General features: G+C 40.0%; 1 protein-coding gene across 1 annotated transcript; it reads right to left on the bottom strand.

The window, feature by feature from the left end:
• Positions 1 to 1,539: 1,539 nt before the first annotated feature.
• LOC144526026 (1-phosphatidylinositol 4,5-bisphosphate phosphodiesterase delta-4-like) lies at positions 1,540 to 22,898 on the bottom strand. Its single transcript, XM_078263156.1, has 16 exons — positions 21,433 to 22,898; positions 18,977 to 19,074; positions 16,562 to 16,720; positions 14,956 to 15,184; positions 13,737 to 13,866; positions 12,765 to 12,996; positions 12,035 to 12,236; positions 11,117 to 11,261; positions 9,208 to 9,360; positions 7,450 to 7,593; positions 5,670 to 5,820; positions 4,619 to 4,735; positions 3,563 to 3,741; positions 3,254 to 3,386; positions 2,647 to 2,796; positions 1,540 to 2,497 (listed from the first exon to the last, which is right to left on the bottom strand). Exons 2-16 carry the CDS (start codon positions 18,993 to 18,995, stop codon positions 2,406 to 2,408), a joined length of 2,235 nt encoding a protein of 744 aa, XP_078119282.1. The 5' UTR covers positions 18,996 to 19,074; positions 21,433 to 22,898; the 3' UTR covers positions 1,540 to 2,405.
• Between the last annotated feature and the right edge of the window lie 85 nt (positions 22,899 to 22,983).

Genomic DNA, 22,983 nt, shown 5'->3' with positions numbered 1-22,983 from the left:
TAGGATTTGTTCTTTAAATTGTACAATCCTCCCAAATTATGGTCCCAGTTTACTGGACAACACAGATTGTGTGCTAAGAATGCCAAATACAATGTACATGGAAGCTGAACAAACATGATCCTTACTGTTAAAGAATTTAAAAAAAATTAATCAACTAAAATAATTCAAGGTGCATTGGTCAACTATAGAAATGTACAGCATTGTATGTATTGCCCTTAGTAACAGACAATATAACAGTAACAATGACTGTCACATGAATAATTATTTAAAAAAATAATGGTCACAACTTGAAATAGGCTAATTACAGTACTTAAATGAACAGCAATATGCACCTGTTGTATTTCAATCCAGGCTGATAACAATAAGGTAAAACCACTGCTGGGTGATCAGAAAAGGCTCCAGGATTAAATACATCCTGGCTGTTAGCCTGGTCGGGAGCAGGCTAGCTGTTAGCCTGGCTGTTAGCCTGGTCGGGAGCAGGCTAGCTGTTAGCCTGGTCGGGAAACAGGCCCCCGGTGCGCACACCGGATTGGTCCAGCGGAGCTGATTGCTGTCTCCTGATTGGTCGCCTGGAGGACAGCAGCCATTTTAAGCCTCATCAGACAGGAACTCAGGTGTCTCTTCACTCTGCCATTCCCAACATGTGCCTGTGTAAACCTGTGTCTTGTGTTTCAAGTTGTCGTGAGTAGTTTAAACAGCCTTCAGTGAAAATGTTTTTTTTTTTGAGCTCTTGGATGTGTTATCCTTCAGCCATGTTGTTTTAGTTGTGAATACATGTTTCTTTGTCTTATATTGCTAGTAGCAGTTTGGTAGGAGTGAGAAGTCCTTTTTGTTTGTTCCCTTTTTCTCCTGTTTTGATCTCAGAAGCCTAGGTTAGAGCTTTGTCTTTTCTTTACATTTTGATTTGGTTTAGGAAAGTTTTAGGTTGCTTCTAGAGTTGTTTTGTTTGTTGTGTTAGGGCCTTATCTCCAAATGAAATAGAAACTGCTACTTTGCAATTCTTTGTCCTGGCCATGTTTGGGAGTGGGAAGAGTGGGGGGGGGCACACTTTGTTGCGTCCGGTTTACCCCTAGACATCAGGTCGTGACACCGTGATCGTTATGTTCTCTGGGCCACGTTCAGTCCCAACAAAACGCAGCAAACGCTTTATTTAAACTGAAACAGGGGTGAAGTCGAACACCCTGCTGTGTTCGCAAGCGCTCTGCCTTTTTATTACGAGTTAACATACACGTCGCTACTGATTGGGTATCACCTGTGACACAGCCACTAAACAAGAGAAAACGCACCTCGAAGCCCGCTGCACACCGTTGCTAGAAGGCGTTATTATGGAACCCACGTAACTTCTAGTCCCGCCCTACGAAGCAGCTCGAGTGGTTAAGGTTCACCTGGTTGAGCGCGCGCCCCATGTACAGAGACTCAGTCCTTACTGCAGTGGCCGGGGATTTGATTCCAACCTGCGGCCCTTTGCTACACATCATTCCTCCTCTCTGTCCCATTTCCTGTCTTGAAAGGAAGGTGTGCTGTGAAAAAGAAACCATGTTTTGTTTTATTTCAAGTCCTTTTAATATTTGCTTGCGATAAAGAACTAAAGTATATAAAGTGAAGTAACGAACTTGAACAATGAGTCACGGATGTTGAACCATTCAGAAAATGTATTTACAGGCCTATATATAGTATACAAACATTTACGTTATACACAACATAACCTTGTGGAATTTGTACATTAAATAGAAATAAGATTATCCCAACATGATGCAAAGTTCTGAGTCCTTTATGATAGTAGGCAATGTTTTTTTTTTTTTTTTTTTTAACATTCTATTATTACACTTTCAGTTATTTTAGGTACTGTTGCTTCCACATACAGTACACCTAAAGGCAAACGGTATATTTAGACATTCTAGACATGCAGCAATCCTTCGTTACTTCATTCTCAGACAATGACAATTAAGTTTGCGGGCGATATTAACATACAAAGTTGAATTGACAATTGCACACAGACATAAGAACATAAATAAATAGATATCGTTATTTAAAAAAAAGAGCTTATAGTACTGCATGATATCTTTTGACCCTGTTTCTTAGTAGTTGTCTAATTTCTTGGTGAAGGAGATGCATCAATCCTATTTTAAAATGAGTCCCTTTATCTGATTCAATCTATTTGAATAGAGTACTCTACTGCAATCACCCAATATCTTGTTTTGAGTGAATAATGCTGAGAAACAGTCCGATTTTTGATACGTTAACCAAGCATTGATATTTTAAGTTGGTGGGGGAAAAAAAATTGTCTTTAGTCAGGCAAATGCCCAATATCTGATAAAAGTATTGGTGCATCATGTACGCATCCTTCATCAGCCCAATAAAGACACAGCAGCGCCTCTGGCTTCATATACTCAGATTTGACTTCTTCATGTGAGCTCCGAGATGCTGATGTTGACAAAGAGGGAGGCGGGAGGGATCGCTATTCCATCTTTGGAGAGCAGATGTATGTGACGATATCCTGAGAAAGGGAAAGGTGTTGAAGACTTTGGTAAAGAAAAAGCTCTCTAAGAGAGTGGTATTCAGTTCTCCTGCATCTGGTATGTGATGCAACATACGATTAAATGTACATATTTAACAAATACTGCAGTGAGCGGTCTCTTTGCTCACCTGCTTGGATGCACGTAAACGGAAGAGTGAACTGTCCAATGAAGTCGTTCCTGGACGCCCTATCGTGGTCCTCCACCACAAAGCGAACCAGGGCCAACTCGGGGGTGTGGATGACAAAATGAAAAGTTTCATCCCACGTTGGGTTAAAACCTGCAGGTAGAGGGCAGTAGAGCAGTGAGTACGACCAACTGGGATGGGTACTTTGTACTTTCACTGGCACATTTCTGTGAATGTGCCAGTGTTAGCCATCCGGCTAATTTTCGACTCCTTTGGTTGCTAGACAATTTTATGGGTTCAAATGTACAGACAGAAGACAACAAGATGCCATAAAGACAGCAACAAGAGAAGCCATGCAGAGAAACGGGAAGCAGCAAGACATTTGTATGTTACTACATCATCAGTATACACATTGAGTAACTGTAGCTACACAAGCAAGCAACAAAACGCAGCCAAGCAACACAGAATAATTTTTTTTTTTAAACATGCACACATGCAGAGGAGCAATAAGCAACAACAAGTACTTATTTTTCTTTCACATCCTGGCCCTTATAACATCAAAACTATCTATATAAATGCAATACACATTATCCGTACAGAGAAAACTCACCGTTGTTGTTAATGTAAGTGGTTTCTTTCATGTCCTGGTCCCTTGGCACTCCAAAGATCTGCACTCTGACCAGGGGGTCTACAATAGAGCCCTCTTTCTGATTCACCTTTGGTAGCTGCTGCCCACTTAACACCTGATGAACACACACACACACACATATTTACCTATTAGATACAGACACCACTGTACTGTACTTGCACAAAAGAACAGCAATTTGTGTCTTTTTTCTTTGTTATTCAGTGGTGTTCATGCTAGTTTTCTGCAACACCGTGCCTCACACTGACAAACTACTGTTGTGCAGTTTTGAACCTGTATGGATAAGCGGAGGGGTTTGTAGCCTTGCCGCTCCTCGGGTTTGTCTGGACTGAACCGAGTGTTGCTGTCTCTCATGAAGTCAGGCTTGAGGACGTAGCCGCAGCAGCCGTTCTGCCTGAACAGCCCATCATTCAGGTCCATTTCCAGACCAGCTGTCTGGAAGTTCAGAGCCACTTTGGGAAAGACGGAGAAGGGAAATAATGCAATTTACTGTGTTGTTTCTTGGCAGGCTGTATCCCATGATTTCCTAGACTCAGAGTATTCTGTCTAGCTATCAAAAGTTCATGTGACAAGTCCAGCCTTTCATCCAGAACAGACGGTGTCGGTTTAGCCCTGATGACAGGAAACATCTGTCCTGTTGAACTGCTCCAGCTGCTCTGAGCCTGGCCCTTACGGAACAGGATTAGGGCCACATGTCAAAGATTGTCACATGGTTATTTCCATGTTCAAATTGTGAGTGATATAAGCTACATACCAAATTGCAATGATCCTGGTTCATTTTTGGCTGGGGACCATGTTGGCTATCACTGTCTACTGTCAATTATTATTTATATATTATATTTATGCATTTCCCTGGAGTGTGTGCCTTTCTTTGGGTTAGGAAGATTCTGTGACAAGTTGAGCTTTTGAAACCGACAACCAAATCAAAAAGAGCCTTTATTTGTCCTTTTCTTGATTTAGATTTTGCATTGGGAATATACAAGGTTTTCATCCAGCAGCGACAGCACTATCTTTTGTTAAAGTTGTATGTTATGTTAAGTGCTAATCATATTTGGCAGATTAAACTGTAACCATAATGGCTCAATTGACAGCACTGACCCCGTCTACATCCATACCCTGAATCCTAAGTATCAAAAGCACAATTCAATCTTTCTGATCCTGAAAGCACTTCAATACACGTGGCTGAAATAATACATGAAATTGCTTGGCCATCAGAACACTCATTAAGATTGGAAACAGGGGACAGGAGGGGATTTCAGAGGTAAGTAAGTTTGTAAGTAAGTAAGTTTGGTGTAACCAGCAGAGGGCGACATCACCCTTCCCCCTCACCTATCTGGCAGCCCACATTCCACATCTCCTGGGGGTTGTAGTTAGAGGAATTGGTCCTGATGCCATCGGGGTAGATCCTGCTCAGCTGCCGAGTGTTGTACCGCACAAAATCTGTTCCTGAGGAGAGGTTTAAAGATAATAAAGTCACTCAATTTCTATAGCGTAAACACAGAGATACGTGTCCCTCTATCTATTCTCAGGTACAGCTGTAAATAATATAATAATTTAACAAGAAAGAGCGCCGAAATCACTATCGCCAAACCCACCAGACTTCGTTAGCGTGTACAGATCTAGATCCAGCATATCTGCACATGGCTAGGGTGAATTAAGGGTTTATTTCAAACTAATTAGTGATTGTTGAAACTGTGGATAGACAAACCAATGCAACTTTTGATCGACTTTCTGTCGACTTTGAATGAAGTGTGTGTTTTATCATGATAAAATTATTCTTTCTAGTTCATATCATTATGTTTTTGTCCAAATGGAGTCTGGTGGGTTTGGCGATAGCGATTTCGGGGATGTTTTATGTTAAACACAAAGGATCTTACACTCTAACACAACGTGTGTTGTACTGCACAAAATCTGTCCCTGAGGAGAGGTTTAAAGAGAATAAAGCCACTCTATTTCTATAGCACAGGGGTCTCCAACCGTTCTTCATCTAAGGGCTACTGAAGTGGCCAAGAGTGAAGCTTCTGTTTGTCTCTTCACTTCATGTCAAGGTGCATGACTTATTTTACATTTCTTTTAGCCCACATAATTAGCTACATCACTGAAAATATTCCCATCAGGGTCCAAGAAAACATTACCACATTTATTCTGGAAAGCTACATGTTGGAGACCCCTGATACAGACCCCTGATACAGCATGAACACAGAGAAGCTACGTGTTCCTCTGTTGTGTTATAAATAATATAAAAAATGTCAAAAGAAAGATACTGTACACTTTGTAACACATGGATAACATGTTATAGTCATGAGACAGATATTATTTTATCTGAGGGATATGAAATGCACTTAAGATTTTAAAGTTGTCCACTGTTCCCTTCATGTACCTTCGTCCTTAGCACGCGCCTGGGCCTTGTTCTCAGAGAACGAGGATATCTCATAGCATTTGGCGTGTGAACGAGCATGCTCAAAGTCACGGAAGTGCACACTCTTGCAGTAAACCACCAAGTCCGACAGCGCCGTGGACAGTTTGGACTTCTGCAAAATGGGAGAATAAAATGGAAAATGAATCAACAAAGAAATCCTATTCCCATCACTTTAAACATTAATAACATCTAGGGGTAAGCAGCTCTGGGTCACCGTATCCCTGGAAATTAGAGGCTAGTGAGTCAATAATAATGACCTGGTAATTTGTCCACAACTACCAAACTGCAACAAAATAGTGTGTGGGGGGGGGGGTTACATCATGACATTATCATGATGTAACCACACCGCAACAACTACAGTCGTTATAAATGAGCATGCTTTTATTCAAATTAAAAACAGGAAAATGATGTTTCCTAACTATCTCATGAGTCTTGACCTTATTTGCCACTTCTTTATGAACCCATGCAAAGCAATAGCTACATACAATTCATACAGTATTAAGGGGTTTTCAATATCTTCTAATATTTGCAGCTTCCATCTGGTTTCATTCCTCTGATACGGACATATTCAAGTGTTGTCTTTACTTTTTTTTTTTCACTCAATATCAGCAATTATAACACTATTATGTGGATATTATTATGCAGATATATATATGCGGGTGGCAGTACCTCAGTCTGCAGGAAGTTGGGTTGAGAAGCGGAGGGTCACCGGTTCAAGTCCCCATACGGACCAAAGTACAGAGTATGGACTGTGTGTAATGTGTGTTCTAACAACAGAGTGAAACAATTCTAATAAAAGTATAAATGACTCAGCACCACATACTGTATCAGTTGTATATATTTGTATACAAATATTGAGCTAATTACTGAGTATTTATTAGTGATGTTAACATGCTTGTCGTTGCTTTTCAAGGAAAATGTCCAATTTCTGTCAGCCACAGCTGTTTTATTTAAATTTGGGACACATTCCTAGGTACGTATTACTTTATTGATGCATTTTTACATTTTATTTTAACAGTTTTTGTTAAGTTGTGGACAAAAAAACAGGTATCTGTTTTCTTACTTCCAACTTTTTTCACACTGTTTGATTGTGTAACAGTGTGTGGATAAGTAATTTATTGGGGAATTATTATTATTATTATTAAATAACTGGCCTATAAATTACAGCAATAACAACAAATGTTAAAGATGAATTTAGCTTAACCAAAGCTTTAATGCAGCTAATAAATCTGGGTAAAACGATTAGAATCCTATTATAGAATTCAATTATTAAAGCCACAGATGCTTCCAGTTCATGTCTCGCTTCTCAGCAGCTGCACTGAGCATTTCACTTTCAGAATTTAGATATTTTCTAATAGCTATTTCCTCAGAGGACACTGAGCTTTCTTTCCCACAGCTAAGGCGACGGACATTGGATGCCGTTTTCTTTCTCCCATATCTGTCTTCTTTTAAATAAGTTTCCTGTTTCTTTTCACTATCTCCCTTCCTTTACTCCAGTCTCGCCTCGCTGTCTCTTATGTCCCAACCCAGCTTCCTGTCTCTCTCTACAATCAATCTCCATACGCTTCTGTCTTGATTTACAATCACTTTTTATAGCATTCCCTGTCTTCTCTACTTCCACTATCTGTAAAGGAAAATGTGTATATTTAAGAAGCATGGTCAAATCATGAAGAAATAAAGTCGCTTTCTTGAATCCAACATTAAGGGATCTCGGATCTCATAAAGTATCAGGTTGATGTACCTTCCTAGCAGGTGGGTTCCCTGTAGTCGGGCTCTCTGCATCTTCTGCTTCTTCGTCGCTTACTTCATCTGTCTGGGTTCCATCGAGACAGTCTTCTGGATTGTTAAGCTTCTTGGCTTTCAGCAAAATCTTGCCTTTCAATTCCTGGAATGAACACCAACACAGGCACAGATCGGTGAGAGCTGTTTGTCTGCATGCTGTACGTGATAATCAACTCCACTTTATTTGCAGTATTTTTCTGTTCATTTGAAAGTACAAATGAGTAGATTTAAGAACTTCATTTAACCCAGTTAGATAAAGAAACCCATTCATTCATGTTAGTTGAATGGGCTGAGTACCCAGACTGCTCATGAAGGTGGTCCATCTTTCTGCACTTTGCTGTCTCCCAACTAAACGCAGCATTGCACCTATTTAATTGCTAAAATCCTCAATGGAATTCATCGCAGGATTGATCTGCCATTACTTCAAGTTAGCATTGATTGCCGTAAGTGCTCCAATGGAAAAGATTGGAATTTATACAATGGTTATGCTTTCAGTGGTAGATGCACAACAGGCCACACACAAACCATTCATCTTTAAAATGTCTATATTCTAAATGATACCTAAGTTTCATACAATACATTTAGCTGCTGCCCCCGTCCACAGCAGTACAATGCTTAGCTTCTGTGTCGGATGGAGTCTGGTGGGTTTGGCGATAGCGATTTCGGGGATGTTTCATGTTAAACAAAAAGGATCTTACCCTTTAACAAAAAGGTCTATCTCTGTAGGGATCCTTTTCTGAATGTTGTCACTCAGACACTAAATTGAAGTTGCGCAATTGCCCATTAACGTAACATTATAGCTTGTTTTCTCCGCTGCCAGCTGCAGTGGTCTTGCTTTATTCTTGACCAATTTCCCTTTGACACAAATACATAGGAAAGTAGGGTCCAGGGAGACAAAAAATAAAGTTTCCCCTCAAAATCACCAAAATGAGGTGTTCACATTAAAACTACAATATACAAACAGCATGTAAAAGCCACACTACACTATTTTAAGATGAAACAAGACTCTGTATGGCTCTTGTAGGAGCCACATATTGTATGTTGTTTATGGTCTCATTTATATTATTTATTGATTATTATATTGTGCACTTATATTGTAGGTGGTGGACGTTTTCATCGCGGTTTGAGCGGAAGTGATAACATATTTGCTTCACCTGTTCACCTGGGTTTTTTGGGCTTTGACAGAGAGGGGGTGAGCCTGGGAGCGAACGCTTTTTGTTGACCGCCGCACTAACGCACTTATTTCGACTCCTGAAGTAACTTTACATTTGGTAACTGCAGTGCTAGTTGTATTTTACGTGTGGAGGAATAAATCATTGCAAAACAACCGGAGCGCGTCACAGTGTGTTGATGCATCTCCCAGAGTTTAGTCCCTCGCCGCAGCACTTTGTTGGACCGCTTAAAGCCGCAACAGCTCTACTTAGAAACAGCAGTGCTTTGAGCTGAATACTAACATTAGGCACGGAACCACGTCTCCTGCCTATAACAAATCTGATGCATTTGAGTTGCTAGTCCTGGTAAACTGAGGTCTAAAGTAGACATTATTTCCTTGGCTGAAATTAGCAGGGTTGTGTTGTCAGCTTCTTTGGGGAACACTGGTTAACATGGCCCGCAACTTAACTGCCCGCCACAATTGGTTAAAAAAAAATAAAAATGAATCCCTCGGTGCCTCGCCCTCTGAAGTGTATATATGAACAAAAACCAAACAGATTGTAACCTGTGGAGAAGGAAGCTGTTGAGGGATCTGCCCATCCAGAAGGGTGGTCAGTAGTGTGTCACCCAGGATTTTGCTAAGGTGCTGGGCCATGACTGTCTGCTGCTCCACACCACAGTGATTCTCAAGAGACAGAATGACTGGGAAGTCCGATGCCTATCAAACAGGAAAGAAAAGACACAATACTGTTTTTTAAAGCTTATCTGTATTATTATTGTTATTATTATTATTATTCTGTCTTAAAAGCATTTACAACCACAATGTTCTTCTACAATTCTCTTCATTTTTATACCTCAGTAGCCTTTTAACCCCTTCCACATTTCTCTATGTAGAAACCTCATTCAAACATTCAGCTCATTTAGATCATGTGTGCTATTACTTGTCATATTCATATCTTTCATACTTTCAGAAATATTCAATGTTTTCTAGGAAATTGTTCAAAATCTATACATTTGCACACTTTTTCATTGTATACCCATTCACAGACATGGGAGTAAGTCACACATGGGCAAGTCACAAGTAAGTCTCAAGTCTTCACCTTCAAGTCTCAAGCAAGTCCAAGTCATTTTTTGTGACAATCAAGCAATTCAAGTCATAGTTTTGGTCAAGCAAGTCCCAAGTCAAGTCATACAAAAGTTTCCATTTTTAAAACAAGCTAAAGACCGTGGTTATGAACTGCTGGAGTTTTATTTGCATTTTATCCTACTCAATATTCAAAAGGCATTGCGTCCAAGCCACATACATCTGAACAGTTTAAATGTATACAGATACAAAAAACACAGCCTAAAACTGACATTAGGCCAACAATAAATCAACATACATATTTGTTCAGTATGCCTCAAACATGACATCAAATCATGAAATTCATTCAAACAATTCAAGTATAATGGTTTCTAAGTCAAATAATATTCTTCAAACATGCCTCACTTGTATGGGACAGAAACACATCCTTAACCATAGAATATATATTTATTAAACAGAAAATCAAGTAATTTCAAGTCATTTGACTCAAGTCATGAATATCAAGTCAAAGTCAAGTCGAGTCTTTTATGAATGTTTATCAAGCAAGTCTCAAGTCCTAAAAAATGCAAGTCATGTGACTCGAGTCCCCCATGTCTTCCCAAAAATGCTTTCAGCTAGAAACTCCATTCAAACTTTAAAATGTCTCATCTTTTATACATTACGGGTATTATTCAACTTTCAAATCCTATTAAAACTTTTAAAAAAATACTCCACCTTCTTTGAAGCTTAGTAAAAATGCCCTTCTCAGATTTTTACATAAGTGTGTATTGGATGTAATGTTCAGAGCTAGAGAGGGCGATATCACAGCTAAAGTGGAGAGGACGAGAGGAGCTTTAAAAACTTCTACAAATAAGTCTTGCTCCTATTTCCACAATTTTCACTCTTTATACATACTTTTAAGTTAAAATGTAGTACCATTTGTGTAGGTCTCAGACATGTTACTATAGAAGCAATCAGACTTACACATTTGGCCATGTAAGCCTTGAGTGACAGGAACTCCAATCACCTGAGACCAGAAATTACTGGGAAAAAGTTTAATTTTTTTTTTTTAAATATTCTACTTTTTCTTTTCCTTTTTTTACATATGGCATTGGTATTATTCAACTTTTCAATGGCATTCATTGTAATTAAACTTATTCCCACTTTTTCAACTATTACTACTACTTCACTTTCTTTTTACACATTTCAGCCAGCAATTCAGTGTAGTGTCAGCTTTTCAGCATCCAGCATTCACACCACTAAGTTATGAACACAGAGATGGTGGCTCTGCAAAATGTTCTTGGCAAGGAACTTGTTTTGGTGGAACATTTGCACCCCACATAAAATAATGTTTTCTTTGTTATTTGAGTAAGCCAACCCTTTATAAGCAAATAGTGCTAGTGCTGCTCACCTTGAAGGCGTATTCCTTCAGAGTTGAAATCACATCTTTAAAAAGAATCTTGGAAGTAAAAGTGTGACCATGGTACACAATGGGTTCACCATCACTGCCGTCCCAGCAGTCCACCTCTACACAACGGCAGCCTCTCTTCAGGGCCCTACACACACACACACACACACACCCCCTTTAATTTTAAGCTAAGAACGTCAACCTTCTGTCAAGTTGGTCACTCATAAGTACACTAAATTCACTTTACTGCGATTGCCTATCCTCTGTTTCAATTAAAGATCCCATATTGTAAAAAAAGCCATATCTTTTTCTAGTCTAAGCAGGTCGAGGTGCTATATAAATACTGTGAAAGTATCAAAATGCTCAATCCACAGACAAATGGACACATGCTGTATTTAGAAACTGTGCCTTTAGACAAGCCGTCAGGACTTCCGCACGGTTGTGATGTCACAACTATACTAATATATATATATATATATATATATATATATATATATATATATATATATATATATATCTATATACGTCATTGTAGCGGCAATGACTGTATACAGAAAGTGCCGCTACAGTGTCGTTACAGTCATTCCCCAGCTGCAATGACGGTGCAGAGACTCCAAGAGCACAGATGTGGAAGACCCGGTAACACTGACCAATCACAGCAGACTGGGCTTTTTCGAGAGGGGGACTTAAAGAGACAGACGCTAAAACAGAGCGTTTCAGACAGATAGTCAATACAGGTTTATTTAGACAGACAGTTTGAAAAAAAATATGTTTTTTGAACATTAAAGCATGTACGCATGTTCTAATAGAAACCTAAAATACCTACCTAAAAGTATGAACCTTAAATTAGCATAAGATGGGACTTTAAAGCGCGTACTAAGAATAAAGGGTGTTGCATGCTGTGCGTGCAGCAGCCCTTACTTGATGTATGCCTCCAGGCTGCTCTGTCCTAGCAGCTGGTCCTCCAGGAGGTAGGTGTTGTGTGAGGAGGAGATGAAGTAGTGGCTAAGCGGCTGGGTCATGTCCTGGTGAAGATCCAGATGCTTAGGTTTAAATATGGAGCCCTCCTGTGAGCACAGGTAGCTCTGGAAGCCATCTAACGACATGATGCCTTGCTTCTTGGCTGCACAGAGGATATGACACGACTTTAGTAGTCACAGATCAAGAGGCAGCGCAGGCAGAGGTGGAGGTGGCAGAGGTGAAGTATTGAGATTCTTTACTTAAGTAAAAGTACTAATACCACACTGTAAAAATACTCTGTATCAAAGTAAAAGTCCCGCATTGAAAATGTTACTTACGTGAAAGTATGTAAGCATCATCAGGAAAATATACTTAAAGTATTGAAAGTAAAAGTACTCAATGCAAACAAACAAAAATCCTCACATTTTAGAAACTGGAAACGATCAAAACTGTTCTGTGTTTGTCACATCATTTCAGCTGGACTTAGACCGTTATATTGTTAATGAGTAGTTTAATTTATAATAAAACATCGGATTTTATAAACTACATGTGTTTTGTGTGCAAACATCTTAATCTGTGAAGTAACTAAAGCTGTCAGATGAATGTAGTGGAGTAAAAAGTAGAAAGTGGCATGAAAAGAAAAGTGCCTCAAATTTGTACTTAAGTACATTACTTGAGTAAATGTACTTACCTGATTCAGATGGTTCGTAGCGGTTGATCAGCATCGTGGCGAGCTGGTAACTCTGCCCTCCCTCGTACTGCTCCATGCTCAGGAAGGTCTCCAGCTCCTCCAACAGTAAATTCTCTTTATCTTCAGAGTAGTCCTGGAACACCTTCAACACTTCTTTCCTCTGGGTCAGCATCTTATAGAAATGGACAAACTGCTCGATTTCCAAAGAGCCACTCTCAGACTTGTCAGCCCTCTGTGGAAATAAAGCATCAGCTTTCTTTGTTGCACTGTTTAAATATGTTTTTATTGTTTATTAAAAGGATCCCCATTAGCTGATGCCGTAGCAGTCAGCTACTTGTCCAGGGGTCCACACTAGACACACAATACATACCCACTATATAACAGACATCCCATGACAATAATATATGTAAAAATCACATCAATATGCAACACTTATCCACACCCACATGCATACACATGCATGTATGTATACACCCACAAACATACACACACACATACCCAAAAAAAACTAAAATAAATATGTCACTCCACATCAATTTTATGAAAGATGTTTGAGAGAGATTAGGGCTGCATGATATGAGGAAAATATCTGACTGCAATTCTTTTGACTGACATTGCAATTGCGATATGATTTACGATACTGGAGGAAATGATCATTTTTGTATCATTATTCTCATTTTCCTTGAAAAATATTAAAATAAAAATGATTATAGTGTGATTTTTGCCAGAATCTGTACCAAAAAAAAGATTTTTAGGATGGGACGGCTCTGCAGCATCACAATACTTAATTCAGAATGGTTTGATACATATTTTGCCTAACAAATATTGCAGCCCCGCCCCTACAATTTGGACATTGCACTAGTCCATATCGCGATTTCGATACAATTGCAATTCATTGTGCAGCCCTAAGAGAGATGCACTGCAGCAACAAGTGAACTTAATTAAACCAATCTAAAGAGGTTCATAGCTCACCGTGAACAGATGCAAAGCATGGTCCTCATTCATTTCCACGTTCATCATCTTCAGCAGTGTCTGCACCTCTTTAAAATTCATCTTCCCATCTTTGTTTTTGTCAGCTTTCTGAAACCAGTCGCGGACCCCCCTGAGAGGATACTGAGGGAAACGCCAGCTCAAGTGTTGTGGAACAACAATTCAAATAAAAAAAAAACGTACAGTTACAATCAGCTGGAGAGTTCTATTAGAAAACCCCACGGATAAAATAATCTCATGGGCAGAGCAAAACTTTTTTTTCTTTTGTTGCCGTTTATTGTTGTTGTCTGGTTAAGTAACATTAGAGAACATTTTAAAAAAAAAAAGTCACCTAGCTTCCGCACCATACTGGACCAGACTTGATTACACTTGTTGACTGTTTTTCCGAGATCATCATATTCATTCATAAATAAAAATGGATGGTCATCTCCATTCATGTTTTATTTCCATTACTTTCCATTTTTGTTTCATTGTTTATTAAAAGGATCCCCATTAGCTGATGCCGTAGCAGTCAGCTACTCTTCCTGGGGTCCACACTAGACACACAATGCATACTCACTACATCACAGACATCCCATTACAATAATATATGTAAAATCACATCAATATGCAACACTTATCCATGCTCACATAGGCTACACACACACCTACATTTCCCATAAACAAGAGATCAAACTAACAGTCACACTCAGTACATCAAATTATGAATAACCACCAATCTAAAACCTGTTCTCACAGAACATGTTTTTTCTTTCTATAGAAAAACACTTCTTTTTTTTTTTTTTAAACACAATTAAAGGAATATTTGGTAACACTTTAATTGAAGGTATCTACATAAGAGTGACGTGTCATGACACATGAACCCTACCTCTAACCCTGACCATAACTTGTCATGACAAAAACCGAATGACACTTACTAAAAGAAGTGTTATGTCATAAACGTTTATGACTTGTTTATAATGTTAATGACAGGTTCAGGACAGTGCCATGTCACTTTTATGTAGATATCAAGTAAACTCAAATTTTTGTAGGCTAATAAATAAACCTTCAATCCATTACCTGACATTTTTTCAGAATGATACGCACTTCACAAGACTTCTTGAAGCTCTGTGCAGAGAAAAGCCAGTGTTTGATATCAGCCAACAGCAGATTTAACACTTGTTTTTCATACCATAAACACAGTGCTACAGTAAAAGGATACTGGTCCTGCTTCTCCTTCTCATCCATCGTTTGAGCCTTGTGAATCAGCTTGCGCATTCCCTCGATCCAGGCTTTGGCTTCCTCGGGCGTCCTGGCCACAAGGTCCAGGTTGCCTTGGCGACCGTGAAAGACCAAGGTGAAGCAGAGCTCAGCGGGGAACTCCTCAGCGGCGCTCTGCAGGACCTCCGACTGGTGGCCCTCGCGCACGGCCTCCACTTCGCTAATTGAGACTGAGACATGATCAGTGGATGGTTAAAGTAAAGTTTAGAGCTAGCCTGGCTCTAGGACTGGGCAATATTTCCATATTGCAGTGCTCAGCATAAGTTAATACGCCCATGCTAAAATTAACTAAAAAGAGGAATAAAAAAATCATCTTTAGGAAATTGATCTTAATGCCTTAATTAAAAAAATGAGGAAAATCCAATGTTTAAGGACACCAATTTTCTTTGTGAATGAATAATGTATCGTAAATAAATAAATGTTCATCCTTAAATACAGGGGGCATAAGTCAGTACACCCATGTTAAATTTCCATAGAGGCAGGCAGATGTTTATTTTTAAAGGCCAGTTATTTTATGGATCCAGGATAATATGATCCTGATAAAGTTCCCTTGGCCTTTGAGTTAAAATAGCTCCTCATCATCACATGCCCTTCATCATACCTGGAGATTGGCATGGGATACTTTCCATAAGATCATTTGCATCTCTCAATGCAAATCAAACCAGCGATTAGGCTAACTGAAATAAAACCATGCCAATCTCTAGGTATGGAAATCATGGAAGCATGATGTAGCAGGGCACTGCACGGCGATGCAGGGCTAGTCCATTTACATTTATATTGTCTTAAATTTTAGATAATTGTCTTTTCCTGGTTTTTATGGCTGTATTACAGTAAAGTGACGTCATTTTCTGAACTTACCAGACAGTTCTAGCTGTTTGCCTGCTTGTCATTATACTATTGACTACATATACTATGACAGTCATTTATAACTATTTTGTGAAAGCACCAATAGTCAACCCTGCTATGTCGTCGCAATATCGACGTTGATGTAAGCCATTTGGTCAAAAGTATTGTGATGTTTGATTTTCTCCATATTGCCAAGCTCTACCTGGCTCTGTCAGAAGGTAACATGATTTGCCTACCTGCACGTTTTAAACTTGCCAATTAACATGTTATAATTTTTGTTTAATGAGCACAAAAACCGAAGAGCAAAAACTCTTGATGAAGGCGAACTTTGATGAAGGCTTTGACAGGGACAATCAGGAGAGAGCCATCACGGCTGTACTGCCTGCAGACCATCAGGCCCTCACACTCTCTCCTCCACTGACGTGAGGCAGGATTAATGCTCGTGAGGTGGCCGCCGGCCTTAAAGGCATCCCCGGACGCGTGCTCTAGGGCTGAACGATTAATCGTTTTCAAATCAAAATTGCGATTTGAAAGTATGCGATTAGCTAATCGTGAAGACGATTCAATTTCACAGAACTTGAACCCATTATACAGTACAATGTGCTTTATTTATTCAGAGATTGACCAGGGAAGATCATTAGGAATAAAACGACAGTTTATATGTCATGCATGCAAACATGTGCACACGCTTTGGTACTCACAAGTGGAGTGGCTTTTCCCTGCCCATCTGGACTTGTACCAGATCGTCATGGCGTCCTCCAGAAGGCGGAAATGCCGCTGCTTCTTCCACGAACGGGACTTGACCTTTTTCAGAGTCGAACCCGCCATCATCACCTTGACATCTGGGTCATCTTCGATGTCTGCAGTCACATGTGAAAAGTCACGACATACCTGAGATACTACACCATCAGAACTGCAGGCCAGGGAGAGGATTGTTTTATTGGTTTTGCCATTACTGATTTAATTAGGATATATGGACTTAACGCTGAGCTTAACTTCCATTAAAGCGGAGATCTTCAGCAGGGGGCCCTAAGGTTATGGTTTAAACGTTTAAATGTGTCTGAAAATATACATAAACACGAGTCCAACATAGTATTAGCTTAAACTGACACCAGATTGATGACATGCTATTGGCTTGTAGGTAAGGTAGACACTAAGGTAGCTATCCACAGATACAGAAGCTTCAAGGATTCACTGCTACATGTATGTTTAACATTAAAACATGATGTACAGGTGCTGGTCATATAATTAGAATATCATGAAAAAGTTGATTTATTTCAGTAATTCCATTCAAAAAGTGAAACTTGTATAATGTATACATTCATTCCACACAGACTGATATATTTCAAGTGTTTATTTCTTTTAATTTTGATGATTAGAACTGACAACTAATGAAACTCAGAAAATTTGAATATTGTGAAAAGGTTCAATATTGAAGACACCTGGTGCCACACTCTAATCAGCTAATTAACTCAAAACACCTGCAAAGGCCTTTAAATGGTCCCTCAGTCTAGTTCTGTAGGCTACACAATCATGGGGAAGACTGCTGACTTGACAGCTGTCCAAAAGACGACCATTGACACTTTGCCCAAGAAGGGCAAGACACAAAAGATCATTGCTAAAGAGGCTGGCTGTTCACAGAGCTCTGTGTCCAAGCACATTAATAGAGAGGCGAAGGGAAGGAAAAGATGTGGTAGAAAAAAAGTATACAAGCAATAAGGATAACCGCACTCTGGAGAGGAGTGTGAAACAAAACCCATTCAAAAAATGTGGGGGGGATTCACAAAGAGTGGACTGCAGCTGGAGTCAGTGCTTCAAGAACCACCACGCACAGACGTAGCAAGACATGGGTTTCAGCTGTCGCATGCCTTGTGTCAAGCCACTCCTGAACAAGACACAGCGCCAGAAGCGTCTCGCCTGGGCTAAAGACAAAGGACTGGACTGCTGCCGAGTGGTCCAAAGTTATGTTCTCTGATGAAAGTAAATTTTGCATCTCCTTTGGAAATCAAGGTCCCAGAGTGTGGAGGAAGAGAGGAGAGGCACAGAATCCACGTTGCTTGAAGTCCAGTGTAAAGTTTCCACAGTCAGTGATGGTTTGGGGTGCCATGTCATCTGCTGGTGTTGGTCCACTGTGTTTTCTGGAGGTCCAGGGTCAACGCAGCCGTCTACCAGGAAGTTTTAGAGCACTTCATGCTTCCTGCTGCTGACCAACTTTATGGAGATGCAGATTTCATTTTCCAACAGGACTTGGCACCTGCACACAGTGCCAAAGCTACCAGTACCTGGTTTAAGGACCATGGTATCCCTGTTCTTAATTGGCCAGCAAACTCCCCTGACCTTAACCCCATAGAAAATCTATGGGGTATTGTGAAGAGGAAGATGCGATGCGCCAGACCCAACATGCAGAAGAGCTGAAGGCCCCTATCAGAGCAACCTGGGCTCTCATAACACCTGAGCAGTGCCACAGACTGATCCACTCCATGCCACGCCGCATTACTGCAGTAATTCAGGCAAAAGGAGCCCCAACTAAGTACTGAGTGCTGTACATGCTCATACTTTTCATGTTCATACTTTTCAGTTGGCCAACAACTCTAAAAATCCTTTTTTGTATTGGTCTTAAGTAATATTCTAATTTTCTGAAATACTGAATTTGGGGTTTTCATTAATTGTCAGTTATAATCATCAAAAGTAAAAGAAATAAACACTTGAAATATATCAGTCTGTGTGGAATGAATGTATACATTATACAAGTTTCACTTTTTGAATGGAATTACTGAACTAAATCAACTTTTTCATGATATTCTAATTATATGACCAGCACCTGTATAAATATGAATGTCAATTATTTAAATAGGTTAGTATTGTATGCACCACCAAAAGGTATGTGTAAAGGCTTTAGGCTGCCCTACACGTTATTGTCGGCCCAGCTTAATATGCAACTCAATTTTCATACTAATATGTAGTGGGGGGGGGGTCCCTGCGCCGTCTCTCTTTCAGCTAAGGGGTCCTTTGCCTAAAAACGTTGAAACCCCCTGCATTAGATCATACATCTTCAAACAACTTGCAAAATCATCACAGATCTATATCATCAGTCTGAGGGAATAACATTTACTCACGTGAACCTTCAGGATCCATCGCTATTCTTGAATCATGCCAATGGAAATGCACCGCTAAAAAGGAGCAGATGTCGGAAACGTGTTCCAGATGCTTTTGCCTGTTTCCAAACAAAATTTATTTAGTAAAAGCTTTTTTACAAAAAGTTTAAATCGATACAAAACCTCAGTACAGCTGCTTCCATGCCTTACTGTAGGGAAGTTGTTGTTTAGGAAGGACATTACTAGTTCCATTTGCTTTGTCCATACAGTATACAGGACTTCTCTGCTGATCCATGTGAAATATGTCCATTCGTCACCTCCAATAATCAGCTGTTCTGCTTTGCCTCACTAAATGACAATCAGCTGGGTAGTGGGATGTTGGCAAGTGACTGCTCTGCTGTAGTGTCTGCAAGGATGTAGTAGACTCAAGGCGCTAAATGCCAAGATATTTTCAGGGCGAGTCAGCATTTAAATCTTAATCCACTCATACCACCAATCTATACTCAACTCCTGTGCTGACTAAGAAACATCACACACACCCAGCAGCCTGTGCTCGCCTCATCAGATAAAAATCAATACTAGACATACAGCAGCCACTCTAAGAATTTGATTTGGATCATTATGAAATGAAAACGCTAGAAAATCTTGCAACAATGTGTTTTAGGAACGCTCATGCCTTGGCCCTTGGGATGGCAATCAGAGTTAAAAATTAGCACCATCCATACTAGCCAAATGCAGGTAAAATATGCAAGCGGCTGGTAGATTGCTTCACTCACTAGCCAAAAAAACCATGGTAATCTACCGAGTGGCTGGTAAGATTTGAACATTTAAAATGTGGATGGAAAAGTTAAGTTTGAACCCTGACGGCAATGTCTGTGTGTCGATCTGTCAGTGGGTCGGGCCTCTATTTTGGACCAGATTTATGCATTTCCACATGAAATTTAATACAGACATTCTTGGTTCCCATAGAGTCCTTTGGATGACCAAATACCTGCAAAACCATCAACATTCCCATCAGCCTCAGCTCGTGTTTAGTGCTAATTAGCAAATGTTAGCATGATAACACATACATGGTGTACACTAACATGGTGAATATGATACCTGCTAAAGATCAGCATGGCTGGCACCAGCCCCCCCCCAAAATATGATTGTTTTTGATACTCTTCACAGTATTTGTATAGCAATCTGACTGCTTCATAATTTAAAAAAAATAACTTTTTACAATATGGGACCTTTAAAGTGTTGAAACTACTCTGTATCTACGGAATTATACAAAACCATTGCTTTATAAAACATGTCAACTTTTTTTTCTATAGCCCCAAATTATAAATCTGTCTGCAATCTTACCATCATACAACCCTTCTATCCCATCATACAACCCTTCTATCCTTGCACCCTCATAATGTCGCTCATTAAAAGTAGAGAGACCTAAATTAGCTTCAGACTTGCTGCTTATCAGTGAAAACCAATAAATCCTGCTATCTCCGTTGTTCACTGATAAATGTGGCTCATACACTTCCAGAAGGGAAGGTTTTCTAAAGTCTGCAGATCTGTATTCCTGCCTGACAGCTATCCTTTCCGTTCATTGTCTTCTGAAAAAAATCCCTTTTTTGCCAACCCCCCCCCCCCCCCTTGGCAAGTTTAAGAAAAAACTGAGTTCTCACCACAGTATGACTGACGTGATACAAGGAATGCATCCACAGTTGCTTCACAATTTAATATCACACTCCTACTGAAAAAAACAGACCGACCATGAAAGTGATGCTAATTTTCCACAGCTATTTGCTCCATAAACTGATGTGCGCTTTTATGTGTTGTGCTTTCACTGCAGAGCCACGTCAAAGACATTTTTATTTCCCATCCAAGTTTTTCAGATTCTCCACTATTCAAAGTTTAAACCCCTCTCCTTTATACTTAACATGCAAGCCTTTAAGCTGCAATTAGGTCACATTATGTTTTATTTTTGGGGCAATGCTTCAGCGTTTTGGATTGGCGCTCTCCTTAGGCGAGATGAGTCACAAGGCCACTTCTTTAGGGAGTTCACTGACCACACACACACACATACACAAAGACATGACTAATGGGCATATCTAACAGTATGGACGTTGGGAATAAACTCAGACATAAAAACCAACAGCTTAAATCTATTTAATCTATCATAACAATGTTTCATTTCCCCTGTACAGTGAGATCTGTGTCCTGATATTTACTCATGACTGCATTTTTCCTGCACACAAGTATGTGAAGAATTCAACAAACAAGTAAATAGGCCATGTCAGTCCAATGAAATCCATTTATAACTCCAAACTGTGGCAGGGAGGGAGGTGTGTGCACAGTAAATTAAAACCAGTCAGACATTTGAGACATTAAAGCATCACTTCAGCCAAGCCTGCATGCAACAGCAGCTAAAGAAAGAGTGAGTCAGACAAACTATAAATTGCATTTTTCCTTGATAGGGAAAAAAGAGTTATACTTACCAAAAGTACAGATCCCACCAGGGATATTAGGAGTTCGACCTCCAGAAGTGTGTACTCTTAAGGTGACAGCTGGCATCAGATATGTGTGGGTAGGACCCGGGATAAGGTTAAGGGAGGTGCGTATGTCACACTGGCCCTGTACGCTGAGATCCAGAATCAAGGAGAGTTCAGGGACTGTTAGCTGAGCTCAGGGCCTTTAAAGCATGGGAGTGTCTGAAGGGAAATCTGGCTCAGCCTCCTCTCTCCTCCCCTCTCTCACTACTGAGTCTGAGAAACCCGATTCTCTGGTTACTGCTGCTGCACGCTGGTACGCTCTGCTCCCGCCCCCCCCAAGCCTTCCTTCCTTCTCCTGCCACTCCCTCACTCCTCCATCCGCAGACCCCTCGCTGCATCTGGTGAGGCTCACTTCCCTCAGTCCGCTTCTCCTAGTTCTGTCTTTCGATGGTCTGCAGAGTGACTCCCATGTTTCTGTATCAGCACTGATAACGGGTAACACAATTCTGGGAAATAGTCTGCTATGTTAGGGAGAGAGGCCAAATCATAAAACAATGAGAAATACATGTGCTTTTTTTTTTTTTTTTTAAAAACAACTGATATCCTGAAATTGATATCAAAAGATTGCAATCAGGATCAAGGCAGTAGTATGCCACATAGTGCAGAGCCTTAATGGGAAACAGCTGTTTAGATGCAGTTTTTATTACAATGTTCACTCACTTTGATTTGTATTTCTCCGGGACAACATGCATATGGAAATGCCTCGATTACAATTGTAACCTATTTTAACACTCAAGGAAATCATGGGTGAAAATTAGTGACTGACAATGTAGACGTCAGAATCACAAATGGCAACATAAAAATGGAAAACATCTAGCCATTCTCAACCCAGTCGAGCTAATGTACTCTTCCATTTGAAAGGGTCCCAGCACCAGATGGCCTATAATGACTTTAGCTACCGTAGCACTTTCCTCATGAAGGGTAAACCGACCAAAAGGAGCAACGCATACTCGGAAAGGTGTCCTACGGGAATCGGATTTGCTCACAAATGGAAGGCTTGAGCGTAGGTGTTTCCGCGATAGATGCTGTCCATCTCAGCCGTTGTGAGGATAATGGAACCTATGGGGGCCACAATCTGTTAATGTACTGGTGAAAGGAAATTAAGGCTCATCAGCGTAGTCTGTGGTGCTGTTAGAGTGTGCACTCAGTGAGCACAGGTGAGCCCATTTCCCATCCGACTGACAAAAGAACAAATCCAACTTCAAAATAACTTTCAAAACTTGGACTGCATTATCACCCGATTAAAAAAAAAAAAAAAATCCTCTTGGAAAAAAAACTGCTTCCCCCCCACAGAAACACTAGTGACAATGACACCTTATCAAAATACTGCTCATCAGAGCTGCTGCATTTGTTAAGCTAAGACTCAAATATAGTTAAAATAATTGACAGAAAATGAACCAGCAACATATGTCCTTCAAAATCAACGCTGCGCTGTCTTTCCAGTAAACAAGACTGAAAGCAGTTCCTCCTACCAAATGTCAAAGGGACTATTAACTT

This window comes from Sander vitreus, chromosome 11 (genome assembly GCF_031162955.1).
Source record: "Sander vitreus isolate 19-12246 chromosome 11, sanVit1, whole genome shotgun sequence".
In the NCBI taxonomy this organism is placed as follows: domain Eukaryota; kingdom Metazoa; phylum Chordata; class Actinopteri; order Perciformes; family Percidae; genus Sander; species Sander vitreus.
This window is presented reverse-complemented; position numbering and strand designations above follow the sequence as displayed.